At 40.3% G+C, this 14,453-nt stretch overlaps 1 protein-coding gene across 1 annotated transcript in view; it reads left to right on the top strand.

Moving 5' to 3' along the window:
• glud1a (glutamate dehydrogenase 1a) overlaps positions 1-14,453 on the top strand; it is an 88,800-nt gene that overhangs the window by 34,833 nt on the left and 39,514 nt on the right. The window contains exons 4-5 of the mRNA XM_041176213.1: positions 64-127; positions 9,005-9,099. Coding sequence (XP_041032147.1) covers positions 64-127; positions 9,005-9,099 — 159 coding nt within the window. The remainder of the gene's footprint in view (positions 1-63; positions 128-9,004; positions 9,100-14,453) is intronic.

The following is a 14,453-nucleotide window of genomic DNA, read 5'->3' as shown; positions in this document are numbered from 1 at the left end:
GTGTAGAGCTTTGCATTGTACCATGGTATATTCTAGAGTGACACTCTTTCTGCAATATTGCAGGATTCTGAATTGGAAAAAATTACAAGAAGGTTTACCATTGAGCTGGCAAAGAAAGGATTCATTGGTAAGTTTATGGAGAATTCTTTCTGACTATTTTATATTTTTGTGTAATATTCATAAGGCTACTTGTTCATCAGAAACCATTCCATTCATATTGTGGCTTGCATTAAACAGCACTAAACCAACAGACATGTGTTTTACCTGTACATGTTATAATTCCATTTTCTGACCTTGTTGACTTCAAAAAAAATCATGATTTTTTAAAAATTCATTCATGGAATGTGGCCATCCCTAATTACCCTTGTTCAGAGGGCATTGCTGTGGGTCTGGAGTCACATGTAGGCCGGACCAGGTAAGGACAGCAAATTTCCTCCATTTGTGAGCCAGATGGGTTTTTACAACAATGGTTTCATGAGTCATTTAATTCCGGATTTTTATTGAATTCTGCCATGGTGGGAATTGATCCCGGGTACCAGAGCATTACCTTGGGTCTCTGGATGAATAGTCCAGCAACAATACCACTACGCCATCGCCACCCCAGAGAACAAGTGGAAAATTTTAATTCATATAGCAAGCTGAGTACCTTAACTAGTTTTAGAGAGTGACCTACTTCTCCGGAGATAGAAGTAGTTCAGTACAGCTATATCTACCTGAAGAATGTTTAGATGTGGGGAGCAGCATCCCACAGGGTTCAGTTCTGGGGCAACTTGTGTTCTATGTGTATCAGTGAACTTGGATGCAAGGTTAGAGAGAGTGGTGTCTTCTTGTACTGGCAGACAACACTAAATCATAGGCATAAATAATTGTAAGGGCCAAAGGAAACTGTAAAGGACAACTATAAAGTTGACATCTGGACAAAAATATGGCAGATGGATTCAGTGTTAGTGAATGTGAAATGGTACTTTTTTTTCATGTAATACTTTTGGCAGAAAGGTCGATGTATTAGAGCGGAGGGATTTGGTGCTTCAGGTAAATGACATTAAGTGCACTGCCTCAAGCTGATAAGATGATTTATTTTTTAAAAATGAATGGAATACTAGGTTTTATTTTTAGAGTTCATAGAATTTAAGGTCAGTCTGTGTAAAACATTGGGCAGAGCACAGTTGGTGTATCTAGTTTTAAGCTGCACACCGTAGCGAGGGTACTGAGGCAAAATGAGGGGATAGCACAGATGCACTGGGATGCTGAATACTGGAATGCGGAAATACAAGTACAGAAAGACTTGATAGCTTGGGCAAAAGTGAATTGCTACAGTTGCTTCTGAAATAAAAACAGAATTACTCAGCAGGCTTGGTAGCATCTGCTGCCAGATGTGTTGATGACTTAATCTCCTCTCTTCCAATAAAAACAACTAAGTGTTGATTTGATAAGGTGTTTGAAATTTATGAAGGGATGAGACAGAGTAAATAGAAACAGACCATGTCCAGTGATTTGAGAACAAGGAATTATAGATATGAATAAGGAGAAATGGATGGAGAGCAGGAAGACCTCTGTTTTGTACAGTGGGTTTAGAGACTATGGGGATACATTACCGGAGTAAGTGATTGGAGCAGAGACCATGGGTTGAATTTTTACCCTAATCAGGCAGGTTCTGTTTGGGTAGTTAAAGTCAAAATAATCTGTTTCTGACCCCAAATCTCATTTTTAGCTTTAAGTGAGACCAGTTGGTGGATTGTCATTTGGGTTTTCAACTTTAAACTGCTGTCAGCCAGTTTCCCCAGTGGCAGGAAACCCGGCAGCTTCGAGGTGAGGATTTGATGGATTTGGGAGGTAAGCATCTTTACACCCACCTTCTGGATCCAGGTCTGCCCAGCCCTCCTGCCACCAGGCCCTGATGTTTATTCCCTGACCACCACAATCAGACTATCGATTCACTACGTCTTCCCCAAGTCCCCAACGTTGATGCATCTGCATGCTGTGGCCTTCACTCACTGGCTTCTTTCCCAACTGGAGGCCCAGCTGTAAATTAGGCTGGCCTCTGGGTTGGGAAACTGATTATTGACATCACTGACTTGCTGTACAGCATGTGGAGGAATCCAGAACTTTGCATTTCCCCATACTTCTAATACACCCGCTCATTGCCCATCAGGTAAGTTCAAGGTATCCCCCTGCAATTGTCAACATTAAAGCATAGGTTAAGAATACAGTTACGGTGACTTAGTGGTTATGTTACTGGACTATTAATTTAGAGGTCTAGACTGATGATCCTGAGAAGCCAAATTCAAATCCCACTATGGCAGCTTAAGAGTTTGAATTGCACTTTTTTAAATTCTGGAAAAATTCAGCAAGAGTGACAGTGAAGCAATCAGGTTATCCTCAAAACCAACTGTTTGACTAATGTCCTTTGGGGAAAGGAACCAGCTATCCTTTTAACTGAAAGAGGAGAAAGTGTATGTGACTGGAATGAAACTTATAAGCAAAATTCAGTACTGTTTCATCTCTAGTCATTTAGCTCCTCACTCCTCTTACCATCAAGAGGACAGACCCTCTGTTGAAGTCTATGTTCAACCAATCACCAAACCATTTTATTTCCACCTCTACAACATTGCTTGTTTCCTAGCTTGGCCCCTCACTCCAAACCTATACTTAAGTTTTGATCATCTCCAGGCTTTTGACCTATATGTGACTGCAGTCCCGCACCAACGTGGTTGACTTTTAGCTGCCCAGATAGCACATCACTCAGTTGTATCAAACGGAAGGCAGCTATTTTCTGGAAGAAACTAGGAGTGGGATATACAAAATTCTGAGAATGAGTTAAAAAAAGAAAATATATGGTTGAAGGAAAGGGGAATAAAGAGATATGGTATGAGATGGGTACATGGGATTAGGACTACTGTTTATGTGGAAGATTAACAAGCCAGACTGGTTGAACCTGTTATTTTTATATCTATAGCAAAAGAAAATCCACTGGCACTTTGCAGAGTAACAGTAACAAGCAGAATACCAATCAAGGGACAGTTTAGGTGGGGTGCTTGAAGATGTTTTGGGTGTAGAAGTGTTTTTGAGAGCGAGTTCCAGAGAGCAGAGTTTAGGCAGCTGAGTAGGAGTAGGCCACTTGGCCCCTTGAGCCTGCTCTGCCATTCAGTAAGATCATGGCTGATCTGATTGTAACCTCAACTCAACATTCCCACCTGTCCCCAATAATTTTTCATCTCCTTATCAAGAATTTATCTACCTCTGCCTTAAAAATATTCAAAAGACTCTGTTTCCAACGCCTTTTGAGGAATAATTCCAAAGACACTCAACCCTCAGAGAAAAAAATTCTCCTCATTAAATGGGCAACCCCTGGTTCTAGGTTCTCCCACAAGAGGAAACGTCCTCTCCACATGCACCCTATCAAGACCCCTCAGTATTTTATATGTTTCACTGAAGTCATCTCTTACTCTTCTAAACTCCAGTGGATGCAAGTCTAGCCTCAGAAGACAACCTGTCCAATCCAGGTATTAGTCTCGTAAACTTTCTCTGAACTGCTTCCAACACATTTACATGTTCCTTAAATAAGGAGACCAATTCTGTATGCAGTACTCAAGATGTGGTCTCATGAATGCCCTGTATAGCTGAAACATAACCTCCCTACTTTTGTATTCAATTCCCCTGGCAATAAATTATATTAAAAACAGAAAATAGGAGCAGGAAAAGGTGATTCGGCCCTTCAAACCTGCTCTGCCATTCGATATGATCATAGCTGATCCTTTATCTCAAGCGCCATACCCCCACGCTCTCCCGATATCCCTTGATGCCTTTAAAGTCTAGAGACCTATTTCCTTCCTAAATATATTCAGTGACTTTCCCTCCAGAGCCTTCTGTGGTAGAGAATTCCACAGGTTCACCACCCTCTAAGTGAAGAAGCTTCTCCTCATCTTGGTCCTAAATGGTCTACCCTGTATCTTGAGACTGTGAACCCTTGTCCTAGACAGCCTAGCCAGAGGAAACATCATCCCTGCATCCAGTCTGTCCAGCCCTGTCAGAATTTTATACACTTCAATGAGATCCCCTCTCGTTCTTCTAAACTCCAGTGAATACAGGCCTAGTCGGCCCTATCTCACCTCATACAACAATCCTGCCATCCCAGGAATCAGGCTGGTGAACCTTCGCTGCACTCCCTCTATGGCAAGTATATGCCTTTCTCAGGTAAGGGGACCAAAACTGCGCACACTATTCCAAGTGTGGTCTCACCAAGGCCCTGTACAGCTGCAGTAAGACATCCTTGCTCCTGTACTCAAGTCCTTTCGTAATAAACCATTTGCCGCCTTAACTGCTTGTTGCACCTGCATACTTGCTTTCAGTGATTGGTGTACAAAGACACTCAGGTCCTTTAGTACATCAACATTTCCCAATCTATTACCATTTAAATAATACTTTGCCATTCTGTTTTTCTTACCGAAGTAGGAATATCCAAGTTATACTGCATCTGCCATGTATTTACCCACTCTCAACCTGTCTTAATTGCCTTGAAGCCTTTTAACATCCTCCTCGCCGCTCACATTCCCACCAAGTTTTATATCGTCAGCAAACTTGGAAATATTACATTTGGTTCCCTAATCCAAATCATTGATATATATTGTGAATGGCTGGGGCCCAAGCACTGATCCCTGCAGCACCCCGCTAGTCACCGCCTGTCCCTCCGAAAAAGATGTGTTTATTCCTACTCTGTTTCCAGTCTATTAACCAATTCTCAATCAATGCCAGTATATTGCCCCTAATCCTATGTGTTTTAATTTTGCACACTAACCTGTTATGTGGGAATTTATCAAATGCTTTCTGAAAATCCAAATACACCATATCTACTGGTTCTCCCTTATCTATTCTGCTAGTTACATCCTCAAAAAAAACTCCAGTAGGTTTGTCAAACATGATTTCCCCTTCATAAATCCATGTTAACTTTGTCTAATCCCATTGCTATTTTCTAAGTGTCTTGTTATCACTTCCTTTACAATAGACTCTAGCATTTTCCCTACTACTGATGTCAGGCTAGCCAGTCTGTAATTTGCTGTTTTCTCCCCCTTTTTTTAAATAGTGGGGTTACATTTGCCACCTTCCAATCTACTTGGACTGTTCCAGAATCTACAGAATTTTGGAAGATGAAAACCAACACATTCACTATTTCCATGGCCACTTCCTTTAGTACCCTGAGATGTAGTTTATCAGGCTCTGGGGATTTATCGGCTTTGAATCCTCAGGACACCCAACACCTCATCTTCCGATTAGGCACTTTACAGCCTTCCAGACTTAACATTGAGTTCAACAACTTCAGATCATGAACTCTCTACTCTATCCCCACCCCCTTTCCAATCCCCCTTTTTTCCTAATAATTTATATGTTTTTCAAGTATATTTTTCTTTTGCCACCTATTTCTATCAGTATTTTTAAATGTATTTCTATCCATTGTTTTATCTCCACCTTTTAGCCTATTTTGATCCCTTCCCCCTATCCCAGCCCCACCTGGGCCATCTGTCACTTGCTCGTCCTGCTTTCTACCTTTAATGTCAGCATTAGCTAATATCACCACCGTCAACATCCCTTTGTCCTTTTGTCTATGACATCTTTGGCAATCTCTTCTTTGCCTCCACCTATCACTGGCCCTCTATCCAGCTCTACCTGTCCCACCCCCCTCAAACAGCTTATATTTCACCTCGTTTCTATTTTTCTTCAGTTCTGATGAAGAGTCATATGGACTAGAAACGTTAACTGTGTTCCTCTCCGCAGATGCTGTCAGACCTGCTGAGTTTTTCCAGCTATTTTTGTTTTTGTTTCAGATTTCTAGCATCTGCAGTATTTTGCTTTTATCTTACTGTTGAAACTCTGTACCCATTCTGGTCTACAGGTGACTCTTATCTAGACCAAATGATTGACACATAATGCCCTAAGGCAACTAGAAGATTGGCAATAAATGCTGCCTTGATGCAATCACAAAAACAAATGTAAAAAAAAACCCTTTTACTTTCACTGTGTACACTTCACCTGTGTGTAAGTGTATATGTACTTCTAATTTAATTACATGTAGGTTTATAAGAACGTAATATAAGAAATTGGAGCAGGAGTAGGCCATTTGGCCCCTCAAGCCTGCCTCACCATTAATGAAGATCATGGTTGATCTGCCCCGGGCCTCAGCTCCTCATAGCCCTCAACTCCCCGATATTTCAAAAACCTATCTTCCTCTTCTTTAAACACTTTCAGTGATCTAGCCTCTGCAACACTCTGGGGTAGAGAATTCCAGACATTCACTACCCTCTGAGAAGAAATTTCTTTACACCTCAGTTTTAAAGAGTGTCCTCTTATTCTGTAACTCTGCCACCTCGTTCAAGATTCCCCCACTAGTGGAAACACCTTCTCAACATCTACCCTGTCAAGCCCCCTCAATCTTGTACGCCTCAGTAAGATCACCCTCATTCTTCTAAACTCCAACGAATAAAGACCTAACCTGTTTAGCTATTCTTGATAAGTCAACCCATTCATCCCAGGAATCAGCCTAGTGAATCTCTTTTGAACTGCCTGTAATGCCAATATATCCTTTCCTAAATATGGGGACCAAAACTGTACACAGTACTCCAGGTGTGGCCTCACCAACACCCTGTACAGTTGTAACAAGACTTCTCTATTTTTAAACTCCAACCCCCTAGCAATACAGGCCAAAATTCCATTTGCCGCCTTAATTACTTGCTGCACCTGCATTCTAACTTTTTGTGTTTCATGCACAAGAACACCCAGACCCTTCTATGCTGCACTTTTTTGGAGTGTGTCTCAATTTAAATAATGCCTTTTAATTCTTCCTACCAAAGTACATGACCTCATACTTTCCTACATTAAACTCCATCTGCCAAGTTTTTGCTCACTCACTCAACCAATGTATATAGCCTTGCAGATTCCTTATGTCCTCATCACAACATGCCCTCCTACCTATTTTTGTATCATTGGCACTACACTCTGACATTACACTCTGCCCCTTCCTCCAAGTCATTAATATCGGTAGTAAATAATTGAGACCCTGGGACTGATCCTTGTGGCACTCTGCTAGTTATGTCTTTCCAACCTGAAAAAGACCCATTAATCCCAACTCGGTCTTCTGTGTCAATGCATGCTATTACATTAACCCCAATACCATGGGCTCCTATCTTGTGCAATAACCTTTTAGGTGGCACGTTATTGAATGCCTTCTGGAAATCCAAATACACTACATCTACCAGTTCCCCTTTATCAACTCTGCTTGTTATATCCTCAAAGATCTCTAGCAAATGTGTCAAACATGATTTCCCTTTCACAAAACCATGTTGGTTCTGTTTGATTGCGTTAAGCTTTTCTGAATGTCTTGCTATTTCTTCCTTAATAACAGACTCTAGCATTTTCCCAATAACAGATGTTAGGCTGACTGGCCTATAGTTTCCTGCTTTTTGGCTCCCTCCCTTCTTGAACAGGGGTGTCACATTAGCGGTTTTCCAATCCACTGGGACTTTGCCGGAATCCAGTGAGTTGTGGAATATTTCGACCAATGCCTCCACTATCTCTGCAACCACTTCCTTTAAAACCCTCGGATGCAGGCCATCTGGTCCTGGCAACTTGTCTGCCTTTAGTCCCATTAGTTTGTCAAATACTTTGTCCCTCATGATAGAGACTGTTACATGATCTTTCCTCCCATTAGCTTCTTGCTTATGTGATATCTTTGGGATATTTATAGTGTCCTCCACTGTGAAGACTGATGCAAAATATTGGTTTAAATTATCTGCATTTCTCTGTTCCCCGTTATCAATTCTCCAATCGCATCCACTAAGTATCCCACGCTCACTTTAGCTCCCATTTCTTTTTATATACCTCTTGCTATTTGTTTTTATATTTCTTGCCAATTTACTTTCATAATCAATTTTCTCCCTCTATTAGCTTTTTAGTCATCTGCTGCTGGTTCCTTAAAACAAAATTAATTCCCAATTCTCTGGCATGCCGCTAGTTTTCACTGCTTTGTACACCTTAGTTATAGTTGAGATTATAAGTGTAAGGAGTTACTTGTTTTTCAATAATTATGTCCATTCCTGCCTCTTTCTGGCCTAACATCAAGGAGGTAAGTACACGTGTTGGCACATCAACACTGCTGGCTGCCAGGACACATCCAGGCATTGACTGTTCTGTTTTGTTCCTTTATCTAATACAACATAGATTAGATAGAGGATTGAGTATGGAGCAGAACTAATTTTATTCAGCTCTGTGGCATCTGAAGTTTACAGTGGCACCCCATCAACAGTGTCAAAGTAAGTGAATGCAAAAAGTAATTGGAAGTCAGGTTTTATCATTGTATGGTTACAAGGGGTCTGCTTGATTAACTGGAGCTTGCATTTCCATTCTGTTTTTGGAAAAGATTTATTTAATTGTGTAATCTTTCAAATTTGTTTAACAGACTGTTCACTATTTAGAGAGTTAGAACAATATCCTTATTTCTCGTGATGTATGTTGAATCCAGCCCAGACTGCCTGGATGAAGGTTTCACTTCGCTAGCTGCAAAGTTCCTCTGAGAAGCAAACATTGGCCAGTTTCAACACTGTCAAATGAGCATGATTCAAGAACTGAAATTTATCTGATTATCATGTCCTGAGAATGTTGCAATTTTTCATGTTTACTTGGCTTCTCTCCCACATGTCTAAAGAGTATAGGTTTGTCTGTTCAGTGAGCTGGCCTGAGGCTGGAGTTTTTGCTGCATGAAGAGAGGGGACAAATTAATAATAGTCAAAGTGGAAACTTCAATCACACATGGCTTCCTTCAGGCACAGATAATGCCAGGAGCATGCATCAGTCAATGAGGCTGGGAGTGGGATGGGTGCTAGGATGTGGAGTGAAGACATAGGACTGGGATACATTTGTATGGTATCTGCTATGATTTATATTTTTAACGTGTTCCAGTGTAATTATGTCAAAGAGCAAACATTTTTGAGATTAAAATTTTCCCTTTTCCTCCTAGGACCTGGTATTGATGTGCCAGCCCCTGACATGAGTACAGGTGAGAGAGAGATGTCATGGATTGCCGATACATATGCCACTACAATGGGACACCAGGTGAGTGCATGAAGGAAATTGAATGGCAAGGCAAGGGGTTTAATGCATACATCACTTCTGAATCAATTCAGTTAGATTACATTTGAGAAAATCTTTATTTGTACAAGGCAAGGTTATTTAATGAAAGTGGCGATGGATTTTACAAAGGGCTAATTCTGACTTCCAGATTCTGAACTGAGATTCAAATCCAACCAGGAAATTGCAGCGCATAAGGTGAGCAATAGAAAATGGAGGAGAAAAATGGAGAAAAATGGGGGAATGTATCAGTGGAACGTTAATAGTTTCAGGCTGTTAGATAAAAGTATCTCACTTGTAACAAATATTTCACACAACTTTTCATTTCCACAGTACTTGATTAGATGAATTCAAGGTAATTGTAACAAAGGGCTTAAGATTGCTCTGATGAAACTGAAGCCATTGTTGATTGGTCTACAGCAAGCAGTGTACCACACCCTTTTTTGCCATGCAGATTAAACAGAACATTCCATTTCAAAGGCATTTCTACATTTGCACCTGTTGTACCTCAGTTTACACCTCTGTAGTGGGGTGCAAGCCTCCTTCCATTTGAGGAACTTTGCTATTGGCATTTGACTAATGGGTGCCTATTTGTTGAGTCAGATTTGTTCACCATTTTACATGTTGATACTGCACTTCAGTTTTGCAAAACCTCTCCACACAATGTTTCTTTATTGCTGTAGCCAAATAAATTTCCTCTCTTCAGTACCCTTTGATATAGGAGTCAGTTTTCAACTTCAGCGCATGGTAATCTGAAGATAGGAACTGAAGGAGGAGCAAATCATCTGCTTGTCACTGAACTTGATGTGTATTAATGTGCATGTCGGCTACTGTGTTTGTGACAGTACACCCCAATCTATAGCCTTTCTGGCAGGAACAAATCTCTTCAGCCTGTGAGCAAGCAAAGGCCAGTGAATTCTACACCTTCTCAACCCACTGTCCTCATCTGTTGCAAATGCAATAGAATCTGCCATGTCAGTATAGGACTCTTGAGCCACACCAGGCAATGCTTGTTTAACAGAGTTGACCACCAAGGGACAAACCATCATCTCCTAAGAAGGAAGGCTACCAAAGGAATAAGGCCTGTGATCCTGAGTTTAAATGGGTTTAATTTTTTTAATTCAAACAAAATCCTTGGTTAGCCCACAGTCAAATGTTGCATCCAATTTTCAATGCCCTGTTTTAGGAAAGATGTCAAGACCATGTCACAGAAGAGATTTTGAAGATTTACAAACTGGGCTCCCTTTAAAACTGAGGAAGTAAAGAGGCGATCTGAACAATCTCAAATTTGCTAAATTTTTGTTGAGATTAATAGATTTCTATGAATCAATAAATAAGATCATAAATTTTTGATTATTACCAAAACAACAAAGAGGGAGAAGGAGAGATTTTTTAATATGCAGGGAGAATTGTTAGGGTGTTGAATCCCGAGACAAAACAAGAAGTGGAAGCAAAATTCATGTCAAATTTCAGTTTAAAATTTATTAAGTATTTGGAAATGGACAGGAACAGGACTTTGGTGATGGCTATTTCAGAGGGCTTACACAATGGGCTGAATGGTTGCCTTCAGTGTGATTGAGTAAATTACCTCTCTCAATTACCCAATCATATTTATACTTTAGTTGCGACTTCTACCTGAATCAGCCTTCTACTGTTGGGAGTGTTTTATTGTTCAATACATTTTGCTCTCTAGTAACCCCTTTCCTATCTCTGTTTTTATTTTAAAATATATTTATATACATATATTTTTTCCCACAGTAGCAGTCCCCCTATCCCGCTCCTTTATCCAGTAGGATTTGTCTAGATTATCTTTCTTTGACAAGTTCTTGCCTTGCATATATAATATAACTTTAGAAATTCACTTCTTTTCGCTAACCAAGCTATTTTACAGCAATGCACCCCACTATATTTCTTTTACTTTGTCATCTTGATGGTGTTTGCCTTCCTGAAATCATATTTCTGTCTTTGTTACTCACTGGCTCGGATTGTAATGATGTCAGCAGACAATCGCTTATCTCCTGAAATTCTTTTTCTGTATTATGTTATCTTACTTGCAAGAAGTAGGTCCAGATTCCAGTTCTCCTTTCTGATGCTCATAAATCTTTATGTCTGGAAACAACCTTGAATCATGATCATTCTAATTTGGATGTTGTCATCGCTTCCACTAGGGCATTCGTTTTTATACTAGGTGGGTGGCAATTGCCCAATATTATATTATCTGTACATGGCCTCTTTTTTTCAATACCTAAAGTGTTGCAGCACCCAGTTGTTAACTCTGCCTCAAAGTACTGCTACTACTAGAAATCTGAAATAAAAAAGTTGGTATTACTCAACAGGTCAGGCAGCATCTGAGGAGAGAAACAGAGGCCAGAATTTTCCAGTCCCGCCAACGATGGGCATTGTCACGAGCTTGACTTTTGCCTGCTCTCCAAATTTTCGCTTCCTGTATGTGACAATACCCATCGCTGGTGGGACCAGAAAATCCCGCCCAGAGGTAAAGCTTCAGGTCAGTGACCTTTAGTCAAAATTAAAGAAGATTGGAGATGTGCCAGTATTTAAGCAAATACACAAACCAGTGAAGGGAGGGAAAACAAAAGGGAAGACCTAATGATCGAAAGGAATGATTTAAGTGGCAAAAGGAATGATGGTGCAAACCAAGCAATTGGCAACTCTGTCCTTCCAAGCCAGATTTTGTTCTTGCCCTACTTAAGCATTTATTTCTGGCCATATTTCAACTTCCAAATTGATTCAAGTTTTTAAGATTTGTAAAGGAATTGATAGAGTCGGTAGAGAAACTTTCTACAAGTTCGGGAGCCTAGGACAAGGGATGTAACTTTAAAATCAGAGAAGTTGAGAAAACCTCTGCACACAATGTGGAACTCTGCAGAAAGCAGATGTTGCTAGCTCAATTCAAAATTTTAAATCTGGGACTGAGATTTTTGCAAGCCAAGAGTATTGGGGAGCCAAAGTGGATGGATAGAGTTACGATACAGATCATTGATTGGCAGAACAGGTTCAAGGAATGAATGGCCTCTGTCTGTTCATCAAAGCCTAAGAGGCTCTCCATACCAGCCATGTTTTGCCTCCCCATCCCCAAAGGAGGACAGGCACTGGCCACTGGACACTAAGAAACATCTTGTTTGGTGTACAGAAAATCCAAGACCTCCATTGAGCTGCAAGGTCAGCACTAAGACTGTCTACAAATTTTGTGGACATTGGCATCATTTTTCTGACAGTGTGAGTTTACATCATACTCCATTTGAATTATAATTCAATCTTTCTCCTCTATATTGGGTCAATAGTGCTTTATTTAATCCTCTACCATCGGTTCATCTGTTTGTCCTTACCCTATTTAGGTCCAACCAATCGCTCCTGTATCAGTCTATTACTTTTTTAAAAAAATAATAATACTGGTCTTGTTCGAACTAGCTTGTGTCTCATTTAAGCCTGCAGTTCTACTCAAGCACTCATTACTTCTGTGAAAGACCATCACTAACTCCAAGTTCATAGCTCTTATTCTTCACTGATAACATCTTTAAATTCACTATTAAGTGCCTTTAATTCCTTCCCTTTTTTAATATTCCAGTGTAATTGACTGTCACTGGCACTAATTTATCTCCTCTGTATCTGCAGCCTGTGCCCGGCAATCTAATCACTGCTTTTTTGCTTTGCTACAGAAGAAACCACGTACAAATGTTGCCATTAAATCTACTACTGCTTTTGAGCACACTCCTGATTACTGCTGCTTCAGGGAAGTGCTTTGTTACCCAAGTTGCCATTACTCATGTGACTTTTGACCATGAGTGTTGGTAGGCTATTTCTCCATGAAAGAATTCATTGTCATGTCAAGTCCTGCATTCACGTGACAACTACACATTGTGCTTCCAGCCATAGTCACTGCATAATGATTAGGAACCCTGGCACCCCCTCTCAGTCCACCACACTGCCCAGATAATCTAACCCAAGACATCCAAGATTGTACGTCGGGCTTCACTGGTATATTGCAATCACTCCCATCATCAGTCAAGCTATTTCAAACTCATTTTGTAAAATCCAGTATTCCCTAAAAATATAAGTTACGATGGTAATTTTTGTTAAAATGAGTCTGCAAGCTCATTCTTGATGTTAGAATGGTATCTTAGAGCTCTGGAAGCTAATTTAAGAAAACACAGACATTGTGAGCTTGTGATAGAGCATCAGATATTTGAGGTGAGAGCTTAAGAATTAAACTTGATTTTCAGACCTTAAGTTCACTGCTATGGTTTCATTATTGAACATCTCTTCTGCAATTTCAGCTGTGACTCAATTTTCAAATGTTCTCCTTAACCCCACACCATGAAAACTGCCACAAATATGAGAAATAATGTGAACTTTCGACTATGTTGTATTATGCACTCTGCATTTTATTATAACATTTTTTTTGTTCCTCTAATTAACAACTAAGTGCCTTCCTAATAGTGAGTGGGGGAGGGGGGTGCAAAGGAAGTAAGTTTATATTCTGCAGTGCTATGTGAAGTAACAGGAATTCATTTTGCTTGAGTGGTGTGTGCCCTTTTATACGTTTTCCCTCATCCTCCAGCATAAAAATGTCTGTCTTGCAAATTGCTGGAGGTGCGAGCTGATAATGGCACAGCAAGGACGACATGGCACCTGGGACCTTGATGCATGGAGAGACTAACAGTCATTCTCCTTAACCAATGAGAGTTGAGGATTGAGAATGAGGGAGACCACAGAAGGAAATATGGTGACTTAGAGTCAAAACAGGGACAGCAAGAGATAGGAAAAGTAAGAAAATAAAAGTAAGCTTTAAATCTCAACAACAGTCTTCTATCTTCAAGAATGAGACTTCATTGTTTAATTTGTTCCCTTTCTGGGACGGAGAGGTTGAGTGACATGATTGGAACATAAATCCCCTCATTTAATGAGGTTGTTGTGCTATTGAATTCCAACCCTAACATTCTGCAGTAAGTTTAATTGGGAATTAATGTGCAAGTACAACAGTTTTGTGAAATTCAAGGTTGAGGATGAGTTGCCGTCTTTGCAAAGCTAATGCCAGAGCAGAGTTGGCAAAACTTGGCATTACCATCGCTGAATTCCCCCACTATCAACATCCTGTGGCTTACCATTGACCAAAACTTAACTGGACTAGGTGTGTAAATACTGTGGCCAAAAGAGTAGGTCAAAAGTTGGGAATTCTGTGATGCGTAACTTACCTCCTGACTTCCTAAAGCCTGTCCACCATCTGCAAGGCACAAGTCAGGGGTGTGATGGAATACTCTCAGCTTACCTAGATGAGTGCAGCTCCAACAACACACAATACTCAACACCATCCAAGAAAA

The sequence above is a fragment of the Carcharodon carcharias genome, chromosome 28, assembly GCF_017639515.1.
Source record: "Carcharodon carcharias isolate sCarCar2 chromosome 28, sCarCar2.pri, whole genome shotgun sequence".
Classification (NCBI taxonomy): domain Eukaryota; kingdom Metazoa; phylum Chordata; class Chondrichthyes; order Lamniformes; family Lamnidae; genus Carcharodon; species Carcharodon carcharias.
The sequence above is the reverse complement of the archived record's forward strand: the minus strand, read 5'-3'. Positions and strand labels throughout refer to the sequence as shown.